The sequence below is a fragment of the Seriola dumerili genome, unplaced genomic scaffold (genome assembly GCF_002260705.1).
Source record: "Seriola dumerili isolate Sdu_G_001 unplaced genomic scaffold, Sdu_1.0 BDQW01000449.1, whole genome shotgun sequence".
Taxonomy (NCBI): Eukaryota; Metazoa; Chordata; class Actinopteri; order Carangiformes; family Carangidae; genus Seriola; species Seriola dumerili.
Genome location: NW_019174704.1, coordinates 364,389 through 385,005, shown reverse-complemented (window position 1 = coordinate 385,005; position 20,617 = coordinate 364,389). Strand labels below are relative to the sequence as shown.

Sequence of the window (20,617 nt, the reverse complement as noted above, 5' to 3'; positions counted from 1 at the left end):
AAAAAAAAAAAAAACAGCAACAATGTAATATGACATCTGGTAAAATACAGAGCAGTTATAACAATATATACTTCTGTAAGTCAAAGTTGTGGTAAATCAACATTTTGACTTGTGTCTCATAATTCTGAAATGATTTGATAAAGAATCCAAATTAAGATACTATCTTATAATTTAGATTTAGTAAGTCAAAGGTTTGATTTTTTCCTTGCCAGGTGTATTTCTGTTTTCATCATTCCTAGCCTTCCTTTTTTTCTGGTGGGAACGGGCTTCTTTAATTACCAGAGTCCAATATTTTATGTCTATATAGTCTGCAGTTTGATGGGTGAACTTGTTCCATACATTGTGGTATGTGTGGTTATCAACTACCTAACACCCCATTTCTCACTTCCTAATTCTTACGCAAGCCTGTCTACATACTGTTCGACCACAGCATTATACCTCCTGTATGTGCAGCATGTACAGTATGTAGAACAGCGTGTCAGAGAGCCATTATCACTCTGCTCTGTTAGCAGAGTGTGTTGGTGTACTACGGCACAGAGAGAACAGAGAGCTCTGAACAGATTGTACTGCTGGATTAGATCCAGTGAGCCCTGCAGGTGGTGGACAGAATAATAATAGTGCTGGCAGAGCCTTCACAGTAAACAGAGAACCATTACTATCGGAAGATCTCAATACTGTACCATGACTCCCCCCCCCCGCCTTGTTTTCAGTGAATCACTCGTGCATTCTCTGAAGTTAAATAAATACTAATGCAGGAAATGACAAACGAAGAAACTGCTTTTCAGTGGTTGTACCGTGGTACAGTAGTTTTGGACTGTTCAGCGTTTCAAGAAGTCACATTGGGCTCTACGAAAATTGTGATGAGCATTTTTCACAGTTGTCTGATTTCTACATACCAAGAAAATAAATCAATTAATTGTGAAAATGGATAATTAATAGTTGATGAAACTGTTAGTTGCAGGCCTAATACACAAAAAAATGAATGTTTTCTGGATTGGAAATATATCTTATTCTCATTTTTTGATCTTCACCTATTACTATTAATTACCAATAAATATTTAAATGAGTAAGCATTATACATTATCCAGTTACCAACTATTTGATCTGTTTTCAGACTAGAATGAGAAAAAGCTGAGAGGGAGATGAACTGTGGAAGCACTGAGTGTTGAGATGCAGCCATGTGGTTTCTAAACAGCAACCCCCCACCACCTCCCCCCCCAACCCACACACACACACACAACACACACACACACACACACAACCACACACACACACACACACACACACACACACACACACACACACACACACACACACACACACACAGTTAACCAACATAATCCCCCATTGACACACACATCCTGTACTTCCTCCACAGACACACAAAGTCAATAAATTTCACACATTTCTTTTTCACACACACATTTCTTCCTCGGGAAAAAAAAAAAAAAAAAAAAAAACACACTGTAGACGTGCTGTCTTGGGCATACACACACATACACCCAGCTGAGGTCAGTAGCATGGTGGCGAAAGCGGGGCGGATTATTTGCAGACTGAGCAAACATCAGTCAGCTCTGCAGCTAGGGATTGCTAAACAGGAAACACTGCATCTCAAGATGACAACCTCTGCATGTCATCTCTGTGTGAGTGTGTGAGGGAATAAGTGTCATCACCTGCCTGTATTTCACTTTCATCTCCCTCTCAGTTGAATATCCTCAAACAAATCATGGTGAGAGAGACACATCAAAGTCAGGAGGATGGATGGGAGGAGGGGGGGAGGGGGTGCATTTATTTCCAACGACAGACAGTAAATACAGCTGCTCTCGTCTCCATCTCTGAGCGTAAACTCTTCTACAGCGAGCTGAGGCTTGTATGTTTTCCTGCATCCTGTGTGTGTGTGTGTGTGTGTGTGTGTGTGTGTGTGTGTGTGTGTGGGTGTTTGTGTGTGTATATACTGGCTTCATGTTTCTGTGTGTACGCTGTCACAAGACTCACATCAAGGCGATCACACATGGTTTACAATAAAGTTACATCATTTACGGACAATGTACACCGTCATATGTGCTTCTTACAATAATATCATATTCAAAAATTAGTACATTTTGCATATTAGGCTGCGTAAGCTCGAGAAAATATTCACATATATTTACTGAGTTAATATATAACAGCACCAGAATATTGCATACGTTTTTATTACGAGTTAAGACTAAGATTTAGGTTGTCAGTACCCATGTATATGCAGTTATATACAGTATACAGGTACTCAGTTTTATTGCTTGACATATTGCTATTTAAATGTATTATTTATTTGGGCTCATTCGATATAGGGACTTATTCTAGTGTGAAATGTATTTAATCTAAAGTCTCATGATTACAAAGAGGTTAACAGACACACCACACTTGGACAACATTTCAAACAGTTCAAGATATTTAAAAAAAAAAAAAAAAACTTTCGGAAAGACTTGATTTTGTAGGACTGACATTTAAATTGAAGAGATCAATGAAATCAAGCAGACCCCTAGTTTTTTTTTTTTTTTTAAAATACATGTTGGACAGTTTCAAATATGTTAAGCTGGTGTGTTAAACTGTAGTACCAAAAGATCAAAAGAGTTGAAGGGTTATAACCTGTCATTTCTGTGTGAATAGTTGATGGTAAAACACAAGAAAACAGAAAATCTTGAAATCACAACATAGAAAAAACAAAATGCATATATATATATTTAAAAAAAAAAAGTGTCCAAAATAAACACAGAAATGAAAGATCCTGAATAAATGAGATGGCCACTGTTGGCAAGTGAACATGTTTCCTCATCATCTCTCGCCATCTTTCACTCTTTTCTCCCCTGTGGCTTCATCGTGATCATCATCATCCTCAGTGTCTTTGGTCCATGTGCACAATGTCAAGATGGAATGTCAAAAAAAAAAGACAAACAAACAAACAAACAAACAAAAATAAACAGGTGTTGTCGTTGCTATGGTGATGGAGGACAAATCCATGGTCGTGTGTGGGAGGGAATACAGCGCCCATAAATTAACTGAAAAACAATGACAAACAATAAACAAAATAAATTGAATGAATAAACAACTACTTGAAGGAAATAATAAATGAATAATTAAAGATTTAACAGATTCTACAACTAAACTCAAGTTTGTGTTGAAGCGAAGAGGTGCTGGAGTTCAAATAAAAGCCACGGCTTGTGTTAGAAAACAGAAAATAATAGTGCGAGTTATTGAAACTAAATTTTTCTTTTTCCTGAAAATCTACATTTTATCTATAATAAACAAAGTTTTACGATCAGCATCTTTCCTCGACTACAACTTGACGCTGGATGCCATAAATACACGAATCGGCAAACTAAGAATGTGTGGAATCTCCTTCACAAAAACCACAAAATGGAAGATCGGTGTCCTACAGCGGCATTGACAGAAACGTGCGTGAGCAGCCACAAGATGGAGCCACATGGCCACACATAAATTCTCAGCTTCAGTGAGGATGTCTGGGTAGTCAACAGTAAGACCGCGAGAAGTACAAGTCTTACAGACCAATGTCTAAAGCTTAGCGAATGTTTTCAAATCATCTCCAAACTTACAGGCTGCCATTAGCTTCAGACCTGCTCAGTGCAGCTTGAAAAATAGCTTGCAGAGAATTAAAAACCTGCTATAAATATGCGAGTCATTAAGATAATATATTTAGGCTCCATTTTTTTTTTTTTAATGTTTGAGTGAGAGATTTTCTGAAACCTCTTCTTTGGTGGCAAGTTCAAGGAACCTCCATCATCCAAATTTGAGAAATGGCTACAGAAATACATTGCATTCATGAGCTAAATAGGAAAAAGTATGATGGACACCTGAACATGACACCCATACAGTATGTGACTGATGAGCATCTCATTCTCAAACCATGGGCATTAATCTGCTACTGTTACAGCTTCCACTCTTTGGGGAAGATTTTTCAAAGGATTTAGGAACTTGGCTGCACGGATTTGCTCTTATTCAGCCACAAGAGCATTACTGAGGTCAGACACAGTCCTGGCTCACAGCCAGTGTTTCATTTCATCCCAAAGGTGTTGGATGGGGTTAAGGTCGGAGCTTTGTGCAGGCCAATCAAGTCATTCCACACCAAACTTAAAAAAAACATTTCATTCTGGAACTCACTTCGTGTATGGGGGCACTGTCATGAGAAAACAAGAAAGGGCCAAACACAAACAAGAGCGAAGTCGGAAGTGCACTTGTCTAAAATATCAGTTTGCTGTAGCATTAAGATTAACCTCCTTAGTTCCAGGATAAACAGCCACAGATCACTTATTTTTTGGCCACAAAAAACAGAAGAAGTTGAAGGTGAAGGAATTTATACACACAATAAAAACAGAAGTTTGACAGGGAAGTTAATGTGACATGATGTTTACTACAATGGGTCACTGAATAATGCATCCGCTTCACGTCTGCAAGTCGACTGTCGTACTGTACTAAAACGAACAGAAGCTGATGGCTGGCAGGTAAAAAAAAAAAAATGTTTGCCTTGGACAATGTTTTGGAGTACAGCGAAATATACATGATGTGTCAGTTATTGAGCTAAAACATGAAAAACCTGTGTTGCAGTTACACCTGCGCCATCATAAACTCATCGTACGCACCATCAGCATACCCATATTGAAAATGAGCTGTGTTCTGCATCACCTATTTATAAGCCAAGCTCACTATTGTCTCAGCGAGTGAGTTATTGCCTTCTCCCTGAGTATCCTGAATAATCAGAGCGAGGCAAAGGGAAAGAGTGAAAGGACAGGAAATGTTAAGCTTGGGCAGGACAAAAAGGGGAGGAAGTTTCCTTAACACATGCCAGGCCTTTAAAATAGTTGAAACGTTTGTGAATTGGAGATGGGCTCGACAACAGCACAGCACATTCAATTTAAGGCTCATTAATGCGACACTTTGCCACAGGACTTAGCAGAATGAAAACCTCCAGCTTAAAGACTTGTAACAGGAGCTAAAGAGCAAAAAAAGTAAAGAAGGGATGAGGAAGGGATGAGGAAATCATTTCAGGATTTAAGGCACAAATTAAAAAGAAAACAGGATTCATTAAAGAAAGGAAAAGGGCTGGAGAAAGCAGCTTCCTGTTATGGAAGGAAGAATGAGGTGAGTGACTGACAGAAAGGAGGGGTTGGCTTACTTTTTCTTGTCCTTGTCTTTCTTGAGGGGCTGAGATAAGGAGAGCGTCTCGGCTGCCACCTTCTTCCTGTTGAAGGTGTTCATCTCTTCCTCCAGGTCTCTCCGCTTCTCCTCAACCTTCCTCTTCTCCTCCTGATGCATCCGCTTCAGCTGCTCGAACTTGTCATGCAGCTGAGAGGGAGGAAACGACAGCGGGGGGTGATGGACCGGCGGGAGAGGACAAATATTTTTTTGTTAATTAACAATGGGTCAATGTGTAATGTAAAAGCAGTTGCTCGTGGTGACAAACCCAAAGAGAATTTTCACCCAACTCTGGATCTCTTCAGCTCTACAGAGCCTGGTTTGGATCATTGTTTTGGTTTTCAGGCCTGCAGCTCTGCCCTCATCAACCTCAGCTATCTCCAGCTAAACAGCTCTAAAAACCAGCCGCCCTCTTAACTTGCTCAGTTGAACAAACAAGAAACAGGCTTGGCCGCATAATGTCAATAATGACAGGTGTTTCTATTTTATTTCTCAGAGTTGATATGTGGACATATCCGTGGCCTTTTAAAATCAAATATACCGCGTCCATAGCTTCACATGCCCAGACTGACCTCTCTCTCCTTTTCTTTCAGCTCCGCTTCTGTCTCTTTTACTTTGTTCACAAACATTTGTCGCATTTCTTCCTCTTTACGCTGCAGGTCCCCCAAGAACTCTTTCCTCTTGGCCTCGTACGTCTCTTGAAGACTGGAGAGAAGAAAAGACGTGACAGAGGAGAGAATGACAATACAGTAGACAAGAATAGATTGGGTATTGTCTGTAAACAATGGAAACTCTCCCTGGTGTTGACACACGAGTATCTCGGTGGTTTCGGATTTTGTGCATGCGTGTGTGTGTTCTCACTCTCCGTGAACACAATGTGTGTATGTTAACTGTGTCAACTCTCTCCCCCTCTACCTGAACGGCTGGCTGTCAGGGTCTGTGTCTTTGAAGCCCATCTCCTCCAGCTTGCAGCGTCTGTATAGCTCATAGTGGCGGGCATGAGTCTGCTCCCTCAGATCCTCCATGTTGACCCTGATCAGCATCTCTCGGAGTTTTACAAAGTCGCAGTGGCTCTCATTCTCAACTAAAGAAAAAAAACAAAACACACACACACACACACACACACACACATACACAAATATCATAATTAAGACAGCAGTTGTGATTTCAGGCCATCGTCTTGGTTATTTCCAATAAAAGAAAGGCTCTGACAAACTCTGCTTTGGTGCAGAAAAACTGGATTTGGATCGTGTTAATGAGCCAGCGTCAGAGCTACAGGTTCTGAGTCTTTGCTTTTCACATTTCATTCTGTGCCTGGCTGTCTTTTTCACTGCTTTTAACTCATTTTAACTTCCCATCTGCCACCCTGTTACCCTCCCTTCCTCTCCATCTCTCTGTCAAAAGCAGGAAGTCTTTTTCGAGTGAGATGTGAAGTCACTTCACTTGAGTTTCATGTCCGAGTGACTCTCACAGTTAAATGAATTCATGGTGGATAAAGAGCAGGAAGTATTTCCTGCCTGACAGACTGACAGCAGGGTGGGTGGGGGGTGTGCCCTGGGCATCATTTCCATTCTGATGAAGCCTTTTTACTCATAGGTCACTTCATTTAACTCCACGCCAGAACAGACTGTCACTGTGGGAAGATCAAGTGGGTAGGGGTACCTAAATGTGGACTGAATCCATCTGTACTGTGAATCAGCCTGTAGTCTGGATAAAGAGGAGGATAATAATTTGGTAATATATATATATATATCTATATATAGATATATATACAGATATAGATGTATCATATATATATATATATATATATAGAGAGAGAGAGAGAGAGGGGCAGAAAATGGATGGATTAACAAATATAAAATCATTAATTCATCTAACTTCATTTTAGGATGTGTGCATTATAAAAGGATGAACTTCCTATTTACTGTAGCTAGCAGAAGTGACTGTGCTTGTTCTGGGTCTGATGATGTTGATATGAAAAAAAAAAAAAAAAAGTATTTTGAAACTTCTGCCACGCACACAATCCCAACAGACAACAACAGATACATACAGGCCCTATAACTAACATTACTGCCTATGAAAAGAAAACACTTAAAAGTTTTGTAAATTAAATATAAGACTTTTTAATACCTTCTGAGGCCTTTTTGGGGACAACTGAATTCAATACTTTTTCAGAGTCTTCAAGATCCACAGATAACCAGAATCCCTTCTCTATTCTGGACTGTTCTCATCAAGTAAAATCACTCCTCCCTTTCTGGACGTTATTTTTCCGCCACTTCAGAGTCTATGTGGAAACTTGAAAAACGTATTCGATGTCCTCAATAATTAGCAATTTTTAAATGAAGGCCACATTTCTGTGAAGTGCTAAAAACGTGGAGCAGCTGTGGTCCAGAGCATAACTTGATACATCAGCCAACTTATCTTGGAAACACAAGAAAAGAGTGGCCCGTTAAAACAGACATGTGATATCAAAGGAAAAATAACTTTCCCCCTTTCAGGAAGTAAATGTGATCAACCTGTTAGCAGACCTCAGAAAAGAGTTTTTCCTGTTGTCTCAGATCTGATATGAGTGGTGGCCGAGGACATGTGAAGAGGCACGTGGCTTTTCAGGGGGTTGACTCATATGCCATGAACCCTGGGGTAGCGGTGGTGGAGGATGTATGTTGTTTAAATGCCACCACAAGCTGTGAGCTCTGAGGATGTAAAGACAGCAATGCACAGACTGAAAGTGCCCAATTAGCGTGGCGTTTAGCTTCCCCTGATGGAAAATGCTGGGAAAGCAGCCTGCAATGTATGATAGTGAACCACAATGCAGCAATACAATGTGCAACATAAGACAGTCAAAGTACCTAAACAATCCAAACATCTCATCCAAAGAAACAAGACTTTCCCTCATTAGACGCACACAAAAAAAAGTAGTGAGTGAGTAACCACCTAGTCACCCTCTTCTACTTTAACGCTTTTGGACCCAAAATCTGAAAAAGATGAGAAACAGTAGTGGGGATGCAGCTGTATGATTCACTCACTCTTATTTTTACTCAAATTTGCTGGTTAACCACACATCATTAGTGGGAAAATACAAGTTAAAAAGAGAAATGAGCTGTTCTCTGAGGCAGCATCCAGGCTACTGAAATTGCTTGTTCATTTGGCATCTAATAGTCTCTCTGTACTGTCCCCCCTGCTGAGGGCTGAATGGGGGCCAATCCTCTGACTGACTGCAGCAATGAGCCCTCAAGATATCTGAGCACAGGGCTCTACAGTCACACACACACACACACACACACACACAAGCATGACCTCAGAAACATACAAATAGAGGAGAACAGAGACAGGGCTGCAAATAAATCTACAGTTATCAAAAATGTATGAAAATAGATGAATAAGCAAAATGAAATTCAATGAAAACACAATTTTTACTCACTGAACAGGCTCATCATCAGTTCCTGTGGTTTCAGTAAAGCCTTATTTAGCATGTTTTGAGTGGTAAACAAACAGCTTTATCTAAATTGCAAAAAAAAAAAAAAACCTCTCAGACATTCAATACATTGAATAGTGTGTCAGAGAGGAGCTCAATATCTTGGATTACTGAGTGAAAAGATAAGGGCTGTTATTTAATTTTAGTCCTAACTTTCTCTCATGCATAAAGCCACTGAGGACATATCCATGTGTCCTTCCGGTACTGAGAATGATTTTGGTTTTTAAAGTTTTTATGCTTGGCTGAGGTGGAAAAGTTGGTGTATCTGTAAAAGCCAAATGCGACAAAGTGCGATGGAAATAGATGCTTCCAAAAACAGTCTGAGAATCAATTGCAAAATATATGATGAATAACATCCATGTTCACATACAAACACCCACTACAATATGTTTGCACAGAAGAACAAATACATAGTAGCTTACAGAGAAGAAAAACAGGGTCTGCTATATGTCACAGATGTCTGGGGTTCAGAGATAACAGAGTATCAAGATCCTGAGGGAAGATAAATAAACACACACACAGACACACATACACAACCACCCTCAATTACTCTTTTTGTCAGTGCACAGTCCTTCCTCTGTCTTCCTTCAAATCGATGGAAATTTCCCATGGCTCTTCGAGAGGTTACCATAATGCATCTATATGACATCTGGCATCTACAAACTGTTTCCACTGACACAGACCCTCCTTTCAGTCAGCCGAGTGTCGTAAAACACAGAGACGTCTGTCCTCTTCTGCCCCTGTCTGAAGATACTATGACAAAGTATGAATGGTGAGCCATCCGTTTGCAAGTGTGCCTGACTATGAGGAGAGTAGTTTTCTTGTATTACAACCCACTAGCCCTGATGTTTGTTGTAAGGCAGAGATGGATGAGCGTGATAAGATTATTAGATTCAGACAATTAAAAAAAAAACACAAAGAACAAAAGACTTTTTTTTTCCATTGGTTGTTTAGCAATCTTCTTCTTAGTCAACACACTCAGGTCTTCATGAATTCAAGGCTCAATCTGTATTTTTTATGATCTAATCAAAATATTAAAGCTGGTCTGGCTTTACTGGGGTAAACAAATCTTGCAAATGGAGATAAATCCCAAAGAAATGAGGTTACAGTAAAGCCGAGATAACTTTTTGCATATGGCTCTCTTCTGTCTGTTGCTGGACTGGACTATGGTTTCACAGTGACTGATGGAGTCCAGAGGAATCTGTCCCCCAAGAGACACACAGCAGGCTTTATAAATAACCATAGAGCGTCCTCTGAGAGTTAGGGAATGACAGTGGCCAGTGGATAATGGAGAGAGGAAAGGAAGAGAGAGTGAGGACACAAGAGCAGTAAACCGAGGAAAGGAATGAAGAGAGCTGGAAGGAGGGAATGAGAGAGAGAGAAAACATCCATGAGAGTATAACTCCCATCTGAGCAGTAATATTCTCACAGCACTACTCTGCCTGACATTATTAAATTAAACTGTTTAATATCATTGACAAGCACAGAGGAATGAGCCTCAGGAAACAAAGATCCCAGGATCCCTGACACGATAGATGATGTCTCCAGGGGCAACGCATGCACGCAGACATATGACGGCAGAGCAACATACGGTACATGAACACCATACACATCACAAACACAGAGACACACACTGGCAAAATCCCAAAACAATCTCCACCCACTCGCCCTTCATTCCACAGTGTCACTCCGCATGAAGTCACACTCACAGCTGTGCAGGGCACTCCGTGTTGAGAGGGAGGGTATAAATAAAGAGGAAAAACGGTTGAACGCACTCACCGCTCTGCCACAAGCAGGACACATCTCCCACCATGGATACTGATAGTACACTTGCTCGTTCAGCTGATGACTTTTATTATGTGATGTTTTTCCATATGTGCAAAACATAACATAACTACCAGCGTGTGGTATAAAATAGATCTTACAAGTTTTTTTTTTTTTTTAAACAACGATATTTCATATACTCTCGACAAATCAATCAACTAATTGTTGCAGCTCTAGCCTTTATTTCCCACTTCGAATCCACACTTACTGCTTTGGGATGGCATCCACATGAACACACAAACAGAGGCGGAGTGAACAGAGCAAGCCTGCAGGGGTATGGAAAGAGAATGAGCCATGGACTTCCTCAAAAATGATACACCCATGACCACTTCCAGACACGTCCACAGTGCAGGAAAATCCAGGAAGACTCACTACACATGCACACTCATATAATGGCATAATAAAAAAGTGTACCACAGTTCAAGTACTGACATTGTGCCTTAATTGGTTGAAAGACATTTGAATAAGTTCCATTAACATATACAGCACTCCTCCCACATTTGGACATTTACCTATTTAATACCTGTAACCTGGCAACCAAAACTAAAGAATATACAAACTAAGCAGCATCGTCACACTTATATGGGGCAACATGACTTACAAGTATTTATAACTACATTTGCGACATGGGTTTAGGTATCAAACGTGTGATCTTCCAAGGATACTTGACACAAGAAACTACTGTTCAAGGCCTTTCTGTTTGCTGCATTATATGCAAGAGGAGTCATGACTGAAGTTGGACGGATCAGCAAATCTGTAGCCAGTGACTCACAGGAAGTGACTGAGTAATAATCAACTGTCACTTAATAAAATTAACCCTTTCTACATGGAACTATCTCTCAGAGTTTTTCATAGTTGTCCAATTAAAGTTCGGATCAGGGCTGCAAGTTAAAATAATTTGCATTATAGATCAATATCAATTAATTTTATGATTAATGAATTAATCTCTTGCTGTACAAGATGAATTGTGCTGACAAAACTTCCCTGAGGCCATGGTTTTCAATGTCTTGTTTTGTCCGACCAACAGCCTGAAAGCCAAAGATATTCAGTTTACCATCATAGAAAAGCAAAAAAAACAAGATTCATACCAAGAGGCATTTTTTTTGTAAAAAAAAAAAAATGAAAATAAAAAAAATAAAAAAAGATTCAAACTGTTATTTGATTAATCCATTTATCGAATACTTGTTGTGGCTCTTCCTTGGATAAATGTCAATGAAAATGTGGTATGATAACAACAATACACTTCTGACACCAGACTTGTGCCTATCATCACACTATAAAAGCACAATCCACAGTTTGGCCTCTCTCTGTCTTATTTCTTAAAATATTCATTCTGTAACGGTGTGGAAAAAGAAGGAGTTACACATCACCTGACCACTTTATGTACTCACTGTTGCGTCTGCTTGAGAAACACAAATACCAACACACCCACCCAACCACCAAACCACCCACACACACACCCTAATTAACTTTCTTGTAGATGGTTCTCACCTTGCACAACACCCCAGGGGTACTGTCTGGCCCTCACTGTTTTGTTGCCCACTTTGACCTCTTCCACGCTACCGACCACAGCAAACGGCAGATGGGCCTGCACAGGAAAAGAATTTAAGAGTGTCAGAAAGCTCGAGAGGTCACAGGGGAAACAGGAGGCATAACCAGGAACTGATTCCTGGCTCCATGCGTCTTCTGGGTTACACTTTCTCCGATTTTTTTTCTTGCCAGTATTTTGTACAGCACAGAATGTTTCACGAGTCAAATTTCACTCGATACAACCATGCTGTTGTGTAGCTATAAAACAACAAAATGGATAAATAAAAATAGTGTTTAATTTCAAATAAAACTTGTTTCACTGTGGCTGTCGTCCCTCTTATCTTTCACAACCAGACCACAGCAGAGCCAAGTGTAACCATGTTTACATATGAGCTGCACCAGAGTCCTGTTTTAAGTTTAACATGTGGCTCAGTCGGGAGTGTGAGGCCTATTTTGTTTAAGTGATTAAACATGCACGTACACACACACACACACATTTTCTTATTGCTCTAAGAGCTACTACGCCTCGTTAAGATCGACAGGGAGGCATCATGGGGAAAACATGCCCCATAGCAACCTCAAAAATTAGGTGGCGAGTTGAAACCAGCTGGCTGGTTGAAGCACAGAGGAACAAGCTGGTGAGTGTGGGCGCTGATGTAACCAACTATGAATAAATACATGGGGATACTGTACAACGACTGTGCCCGAGAGAACCAAATGCAGTCTTATTTATCCATGAGAGAATTCACTGTTTGTGAGCATTTGTACATGTGTGGGTGTGTATTTGAGCACAGAGTGATTATACATCATTCCCATTATACAATTGGAACTGAAGAGGGCTAAATATTCTCTGTAGTAAAATGTATTTGTGCTTACTGCCTGAGCAAAAGTTATTTAATGAATATTCAGTTATAGAGCAACTCAAAGTCTTTCAGTACCTCTCAGTAACTAGTTTATTTTAACAATGTAAAATGTACAAATGGACATATAAAACCAGTTGGAGGAAAGCATGCACTGCCATGAAATTCATAAATTCTTTTTATTATGGAAAGAATGGGGAACTGGTGCAATTTTGTGTTAAACAATGTATAACATTTGTATATACTGTATGTCCAAGCACATACCCAGGGTGAGCTAATATTTGGACATATTTTTAGTGTTTTCCCGTGTGTACAGTCACAGATTTGTGGGATTTCCAAGTGTCAAGAAACATTACTTTCTAGCACATGTGTTAAAAGCAAATATAACGGTGTCAACATATGCTGCCGTTACCAGATGTGTAACACATGTGGTCCTAAAGACATGATGCTATAAGATATCTTAAAAACAAAATCCTTTAAATCCAACGAAAAAGCCTATCACTTTTACTTGTCAACATATCCGGCAGTCATTTCAACATGTCATAAGCACCAAACCCAAAGTCTGAGTCTGAGATGTTATCATCTAAACAAAACACATACGGTGGTGAAGATTAATTAAAAAGACTTATTGAGTGCATGAGACTACTTGAGTATGTTTGCTGGAGAGTCACAACATGACTTACGTTCATGGAGGCGTTGATCTCACTGACTGCTTCGTCATCTGTTGGGAACTGATATATCTGGACACCATTGCTCACCAGCTCACTCATAATCTTTATTTTGAACTTATGGAGCTCACTCTTGGAGATTGTGTCCGCTTTGGCAATGATGGGAATGATGTTGACCTGAGGAAAGGATGAGAAAAATAGAGAGAGACGGGGGGTGGGGGGGGGTTAGTCTTCAAAAATGTACAAGCATTCCTGTTTTGAAAGCTGCTTTGCGTATACATAGTTTAGCCTGCTTTGACCTGCAGCTTCATGAAAGGACAAAACATACCTGTCAAGTTTAATATCATACCAAATGTTTTAACTTCCATTTGTCACCAGGCCATAAAGAAATACTGCAAAAAAGCTAAATTAAACATGCTAAAGACCTAAATAAAAACATATACCAAACTAAATACATTGCTAAATATGTCTGAGGAAGCATATTAGACCATATGCAGCAAAACCGTACAGTGAATAAGCTCAGTCAGAACCCCGACAGATAAATAAAACAAACAGTGATTATGAAAACAAATTAGGCTCCATCTCCGATCAGCAGCAGATGTGCAGAAATAAACACACAGTTTGTCTGCATTCCTCTGTATGGCTGCATTACCCAAATCACTAACTGGGAGGATGGGGAGGATTCCTGCAGATTCACTCATCAAATCCATAGTGTGCCTGAGAGCAAGAGCCAGAGCTTGTTAGGAGTCAAATTACAGACTCATCATACTTTATTGGATCATTAATTTGCAGCAGGCCAGCCAGTATCATGTTGTTACCCTTATTTAGCAAAGCAACTTTATTAATTGCTTCAATTCAATGCTGCCTCGTGTGGCCACTAAGGCAGAGTCAAGTATCTTGAAATGGTCGTTGAAGAGGGTGGGGTCAGTGATATTTGGTCATTTCCCACAACCGGGTTTTCCCAACTGGCCAAAGAGTATTCCCAAATAGTTCTTAGTGTTTATTCTGAACCACTAAGATCACCAGACGGGTAGCTGTAACCACATCAAAGCAGTCACATGTAAGATAATCACTGAGAAAAAAAAAAAAAGAATTCACATACAGAAGCCTGACATTTATGGCACTTTTTGTTTTAATCTTACTAATCTTATTTCTCAGAGAAAATATCTGTAAATGAAATAACTGATTTGGTTACCCTTATCATCAGTCTTTTCCTTATGTCAATTTGGGGGATAATAATGCTGTAAGGTTCTGAAACTACATTCCCATGATCCAGAACGCTTTGGGGGATGTAAAAACAAAGTACAATATTGCCATTGAGTCAATTAGCTATGAGTAACAACTTGAGCCCCAGTTTTGACTATTTCTTCACATTTTGGCAAATTGGTACTGTTAAAAGTATGCCGAATTAGCTATTAAGAGTTCCTGTTTGCAACGTACCCTTGGATGCACAAACAACTATAACTGCATTACTTGGCAGTGAGGAAAATTGAAAAGCGTGACAATTTTTGAAGTTAAATTTTGAAGTTAAAAGGGAGCATAGTCTTTTCTATCATTTCTGAATTTACAAACATTTACAAAGACAGTGGCATCCTTGTAATATGCAAGTCACGCTGAATCTAAAAATATGTGTATCGTGTCTGTGTGTTCAGATTTGATTGAGTTATGGCTCCTAGAAGTAGTATTCATTTTGACACAAATTATGGCAATAGTATGTACTAGGGAGTTCAAAGCAGCTCCAGCTGATGACCATGTTGATAAGCAGAACAAATGTGGGTCTCCCCTTCAACACACAGTTCAAAACCTCTGATTTTTGTTTGTCTGCTTGCACAAGATCAAACAAAAAGTAATAATCTGAAACTATACTACTAAATCACCCAACTCTGAGAGTAACTTACAAGTCGTGATAAAAACCCATGTACATTTGACTCAGGAGAAATGATGAGACATTTCCAAGGTTAGAAGGAAATATCAATCCTTGTTTGCCAAATTACCTCTACAAACTGAGTCTCCTACATCTTAATATTAGATAATTATCAAACAATGGTTTCCTCCTTTTCAGGAAAAATCTTCATTTTAAACAAAGTACACGTCCTTCAGGCTCTTATCTCTCTTCCTGCCTTCATCCACCACAATCCACACTTGCTCTGCTCGGCCTCAACCATCCTCTGTCAGGAGGGGTGATTCATAACCCGTCTACAAGAAAAACACCATTGTCTAGCCCTGACAACAAAATCTACAGGCTGAGGCAAAAGCTGTTTCTGGTCAGCTTCCCTGTCTTTTCCTGTGACAGGGCAAACCTGGCAGACAGCTCTGTTCATTTATCTTTAGTTTGCAGACGAAAGCTAATATTCACACATAGAAATGTTCCCATAGACGTGAATATAATTCAGCACGACAAGCAAAACTGTGACTGTGGACCATAGTTTTGCATTCATGAGGATGGAGCCAGTCTTGAAACGCTCTCATGGCAATGACATGAATTCATTACGATTTTAATGCTGAAACAATTAGTATTATTTAATTAGTTATTTTTATTTTTAGTATTTTTAATTAATAAATCATCTTCAATCCTCTTTTATCTGAAATGTGAAAATTTGCTGATTTTGTGCAGGTTAGGTTTTAGGTTTTGGTGAATTTATTATTTACTGTTTAGTTATTCAGGTAATCAAAAAAAAAATAACCAGTGTGATGAATCAATACTGAAAATAGTCACTTCAAGCCCTACTTGGTTGGGAAAACCAACTACTTTCTGCAATCCACCTGTAGCCATCTAAAGCTCATATATTAAATAAATAAAACTGAAAATGTGCAAAGGCTGAATTGGCGAGTAGCTGCTGCAAATATTGCCTGCAACACATTTATTCTATCTAGAAAGAGACCGCTGCATAAACCCCATCAAGCCTGTAAAAACAAAACAATGTCACATCCACAAAGATTGCTAGGACAGAGCCACTGAGGTCAGACTGCTGTTCACTGTGGCCACCCACTCAGGCTAAAACTGAATCCATTGTTGCACTCACTATGCTGTAAATCACTTTGGATAAAAGTGCCTGCTGCCAACATTGCTGTTATTTTGCACTTTCTGGTGCTGTGCAACTGAAAAAAAAGCTTGTGAATAACTAAAAAGGCCCATCTTAGCCACACCGGAGGTTCACAAGAAAGAGAGTTTGGCTCTTGTGAAAGGACGGGGCGATTTAGCTGTAGTAAGCTGCTTTGCTTTCGCACATACTAGGGGAGAATGTAGCAGGTAAGCTGCTATACGATAGCGAACGCATTTATCTCATGTTAACTGCTTTGCTATGGTTCATATAAAAGGGATAAAAATAATAAGGTAAGCTACCATGGCTTAGTTCAAAGTAAGCAGGACACAGAGAGTTGGCTGTGTATCCTGTGGTGGTTTGGATGGTATTAGGGGACAGTTGGCAAACACAGGGTGGCAGGTTTTGATCACTCTGTTGGCTGGTAAAGACAGAACAGAGGCTCGGCAATAAGAGTCCTGAATTTGGATCTCGGACCTTTTAAGTTTGTGTGGTTTTCTCTCAGGTCAGGACACTATTTTGGTTTTCTCATGGGAATAATTAAGGATAGTAGAGTTACTCCTGTCATTGTTCTTCACCATGGCTTTGCCCTTAAAAACACAGATGATTCTCAGGTAAAGTTCTAGTGCAGGGTGGTTTAATCTGGATAAATCAAAAAGTATTAAGTATTAAAAACTATTTAAAAACATTTATAAGAATTGCAAATGTAATTTTTTTTACTATTTGATTTGAAAAAATGAATAATTAGTGAGTTTAAACATCCCTAAGAACTTCAAAGCCTGGTTAAGATCCACTCTGTGATAAATTATAAATATCTTTTTCTGAATTCCTCATAAAACTATTAACTGTCCCTTAAGAGAGACAGTTGGCTGAGGTAGCCGGTCATTTTTCTGAATAGTATCAGGAGCCATTTCGCAGAGATGCGCAGTCGTGCCTTGATAGTTGGCAGAGGTAAACCAGCAGGTTTTTGGTCACACGCTGACCATCTGCTTTGTTCTAGATTTATTATCATTGCATCAATGGATATAAACAGGACTAAAGCTGCCACTTTGTCCTTCCTACAGCAGTGCTATCAGTAGTTATATGTAAACACTAAAAAGGCTGTAGAGGCAGTAAGCAAAATCTTCAGGGCCACGGACCGGAAAATCAGCTATTCTCTCATTATTGTCTTAAGTCAAACAAGTGCATACAGAGCTAAAGACGAACAAATCTTCACTTTCGGATTTTGGCTGCCTCTTTATCTTCGCTCACTCTCTCCTGTGCTTTGTGAACATGTGTTTTGAAATGTTTTGTGGAGCGTTTCCCTTCTTGAAATTCCACACTTCCCACTCTTTGAGACCTTGATTGAGGATCCACACTGAATGGTTTTTATCACACTAAGCATTTCCCAAAAACATTTTATGAAATGTTGAATTTATTTAAGTGTGTCATAAAGTAGATAGAAATTGTTTATATCAGTACCATATATGTAAATAAAATCTTTTCTGTTAAAAAGGGCCTATTTGTAAGTTTTCTCTGTCACTGAACGTGGTTTCTTGCCACGAGTGGGTGGTGGTGATGGTCGCTTACCAAGAGCTTCAGCCATCATCTTTGCAATACAAGAGGTTATAATACGCCCTCTGAGCAGTGCTACTTCTTCAGGACAGAGGGGTTGGCTATGTAGAAATAGCATTAAAAATAGTCCTTTAATATTAATTTCCATAGACTGATATGGATTATAAAGAAAGGGATCTGGCAGGTAACATAAGTAACAATAGCTGCAATGGCAGAGCAAGCTACAGAGACTCAAACTTTTTCGACAAAATTGAAACTGTTACATTTTGACAAATACAAAACGGCTCTGGCTAAGACCTTCCCCACTAACCCTCACTGTGTCTCTAGTGAGTTGCACTCATAGGATGTATGGCAAAACATGGAGCCACCAGCCAATAATCTGTGTAGTAATACTCACACAAGAGCAATGAAAAAGCCACAAATCAATGTGGCTCTGAATGTGACTATTGACTGGAGTACAGCTGTGTGTTGTCCTATAAACACATCAACCATGTCAAACTGGAACACAATTAGTAAGATGAGCATAATGAAAATGTGACAAGACTGTTTCAAACTGCGAATCTGTTCATATAGGGCAAGTCTTCCCAAGAATCTGGGTTGTTAAAGTCTAAACCTCATTCTCTTTCCACAGAAACAGCCAAATAAGTTCACTCCAGAGAATGGCATGTGAATTTTTCTTGAAATCCTATATGCTGAAATAGAAGCTTTGCGTTCACTGCAGAACTTTTCTTCAAGCTTTATTCTTTTGAACCCACACCCCTGCAGAAAGATCAGGGATCTCCATACCTCAGTGAAATGCACACCGGTCACAGTGAAACGGAGGTCAGATTTCAGCAACACTGATGTTATTCACAGACAATGGGGAAGGACCAGGAGTGTGTGAGTGTGCTTTTTGCCAAAGGGAAGACCACAGCATGTATATGGATGTGCGTTTGCGTGTTAATTATGCGTACCTTGCTGTCCAGTTTTTTCATAGTGACAAGGTCCAGAGACTTGAGGGAGTGTCCTGTCGGGGCGATGAAATAAAGGCAGATGTGGATCCTGGTGTCATGGTAGTTAAACAGCGAGCGTTTGATCTTCAGCTCTTCCTGGAGATAGTTTTCGAACTGAGTGTCGATGTAGTCAACGATGGGCTTGTAACTGTGGAGACAGCCAAAGAGAAACTGTTAGGATTTATGTCTCCGAGGATAAAAGGAAAACATTTGTCCTCTAATTTGTGCATTAGTAATGAGTATAAAAGGAAATACGAACTTGTCGCTCAGGAAATGAACCGAGACAGTTATGTTTTCAGTAACTGTGTGACCTGAGTCTATGCCAAGATCAGTTTAGAGCTGTACAGCTTAGTGCTGCATGAAAATTTGCGTTCGGCTTATGGGAGTCTGGTCGAAACAAATCACAGTGGCTGCAAAACATCCTGCCTTCTCTCACAGTGCTGTACTGGGCTTTGCAGCCAACAGTATCAACAGTAAATCAATGAAAATTAAGAAAAAGCAGTATGAAAACAGTTATGTAGTATTTGCTTTTGTGCACTTTGCATGCGTAGTCTTACACTTTATATTTTTTGGCTATCCACAAGGCTGTAAATGACCTGCGTTGCTACAGGATATTAACTTTGACAATAACCAGAAGGAAAGGAAAATAACTTTTTTTCCCCCAGATACTACAATTGTTTTTTTCTATAGTAGATTTGCCTAACTTATATTAGAGCATACAGTATTTCAAAAAATCTATTACAATTCACCTTGTAGGGACATGCAGGTTTGCTGAATCGGAAAATATTTGAAAACATTATCCAACCTTATAGATTTGATGAATACAATCATTTTTCCTAACTTGAGATTAACACACTGCCACTTGCTTTTGTTTCATGGAGAATATTTTCAGTTTTTCCGTTTGGATTCACTGTTACACACCTCAAGTAGCATCGAGGAATCAAAAAAAGACACACAATTCAACTGGGTCAGAACAGAAGTGTTGTCTGATTCTGCACTTCTTTCTCACTACAGCAATTATCAAGTTGAAATATGAAGAAATATTAAATATCCTTTATTGCAAATGACAAATTATGCTTGTTAATGCAGCAGCACCATTTATCCCTGCATGCTGTATTTAACGTGATTAAACCCCACACCAGTCACCAGCCTAAGTGGGAGGGTCATGAGAAAGTTCAAAGATCAAAGATGTTTTAGGCCACATTCACAAAGCTTGTTTGCAGCTTTAAGTCATTTATAGTTCGGTTGATTTTGAGAGATGAGAACAAGACAATTAGAAGTCAGCCACATAAACTGCATCATAGTTGCCTAAAATACAAGTGCCTTTCTTGTGAATTGCTTGTAGTTTATTAGTCACCGAGTCTCACAGTCATAGTTTAGCTCTCACTTTACCTGTTAGCATATTCAGACTACAAACCTCTGTAGTTGTGATAATTTCGTTGAGATAATCTATGTTTGAAATGTTCAATTAAAACGTATTCATTTT

At 39.4% G+C, this 20,617-nt stretch overlaps 1 protein-coding gene across 1 annotated transcript in view; it reads right to left on the bottom strand.

The window, feature by feature from the left end:
• Window positions 1-1,758: 1,758 nt before the first annotated feature.
• LOC111234486 (septin-8-A) overlaps window positions 1,759-20,617 on the bottom strand; it is a 30,308-nt gene continuing 11,449 nt past the window's right edge. The window contains exons 4-10 of the mRNA XM_022762609.1: window positions 19,093-19,279; window positions 13,560-13,721; window positions 11,978-12,074; window positions 6,103-6,271; window positions 5,760-5,892; window positions 5,168-5,337; window positions 1,759-3,035 (exon numbers count right to left, since the gene is read on the bottom strand). Of these exons, the coding sequence (XP_022618330.1) occupies window positions 3,032-3,035; window positions 5,168-5,337; window positions 5,760-5,892; window positions 6,103-6,271; window positions 11,978-12,074; window positions 13,560-13,721; window positions 19,093-19,279 (922 nt within the window). The 3' untranslated portion in view covers window positions 1,759-3,031. The remainder of the gene's footprint in view (window positions 3,036-5,167; window positions 5,338-5,759; window positions 5,893-6,102; window positions 6,272-11,977; window positions 12,075-13,559; window positions 13,722-19,092; window positions 19,280-20,617) is intronic.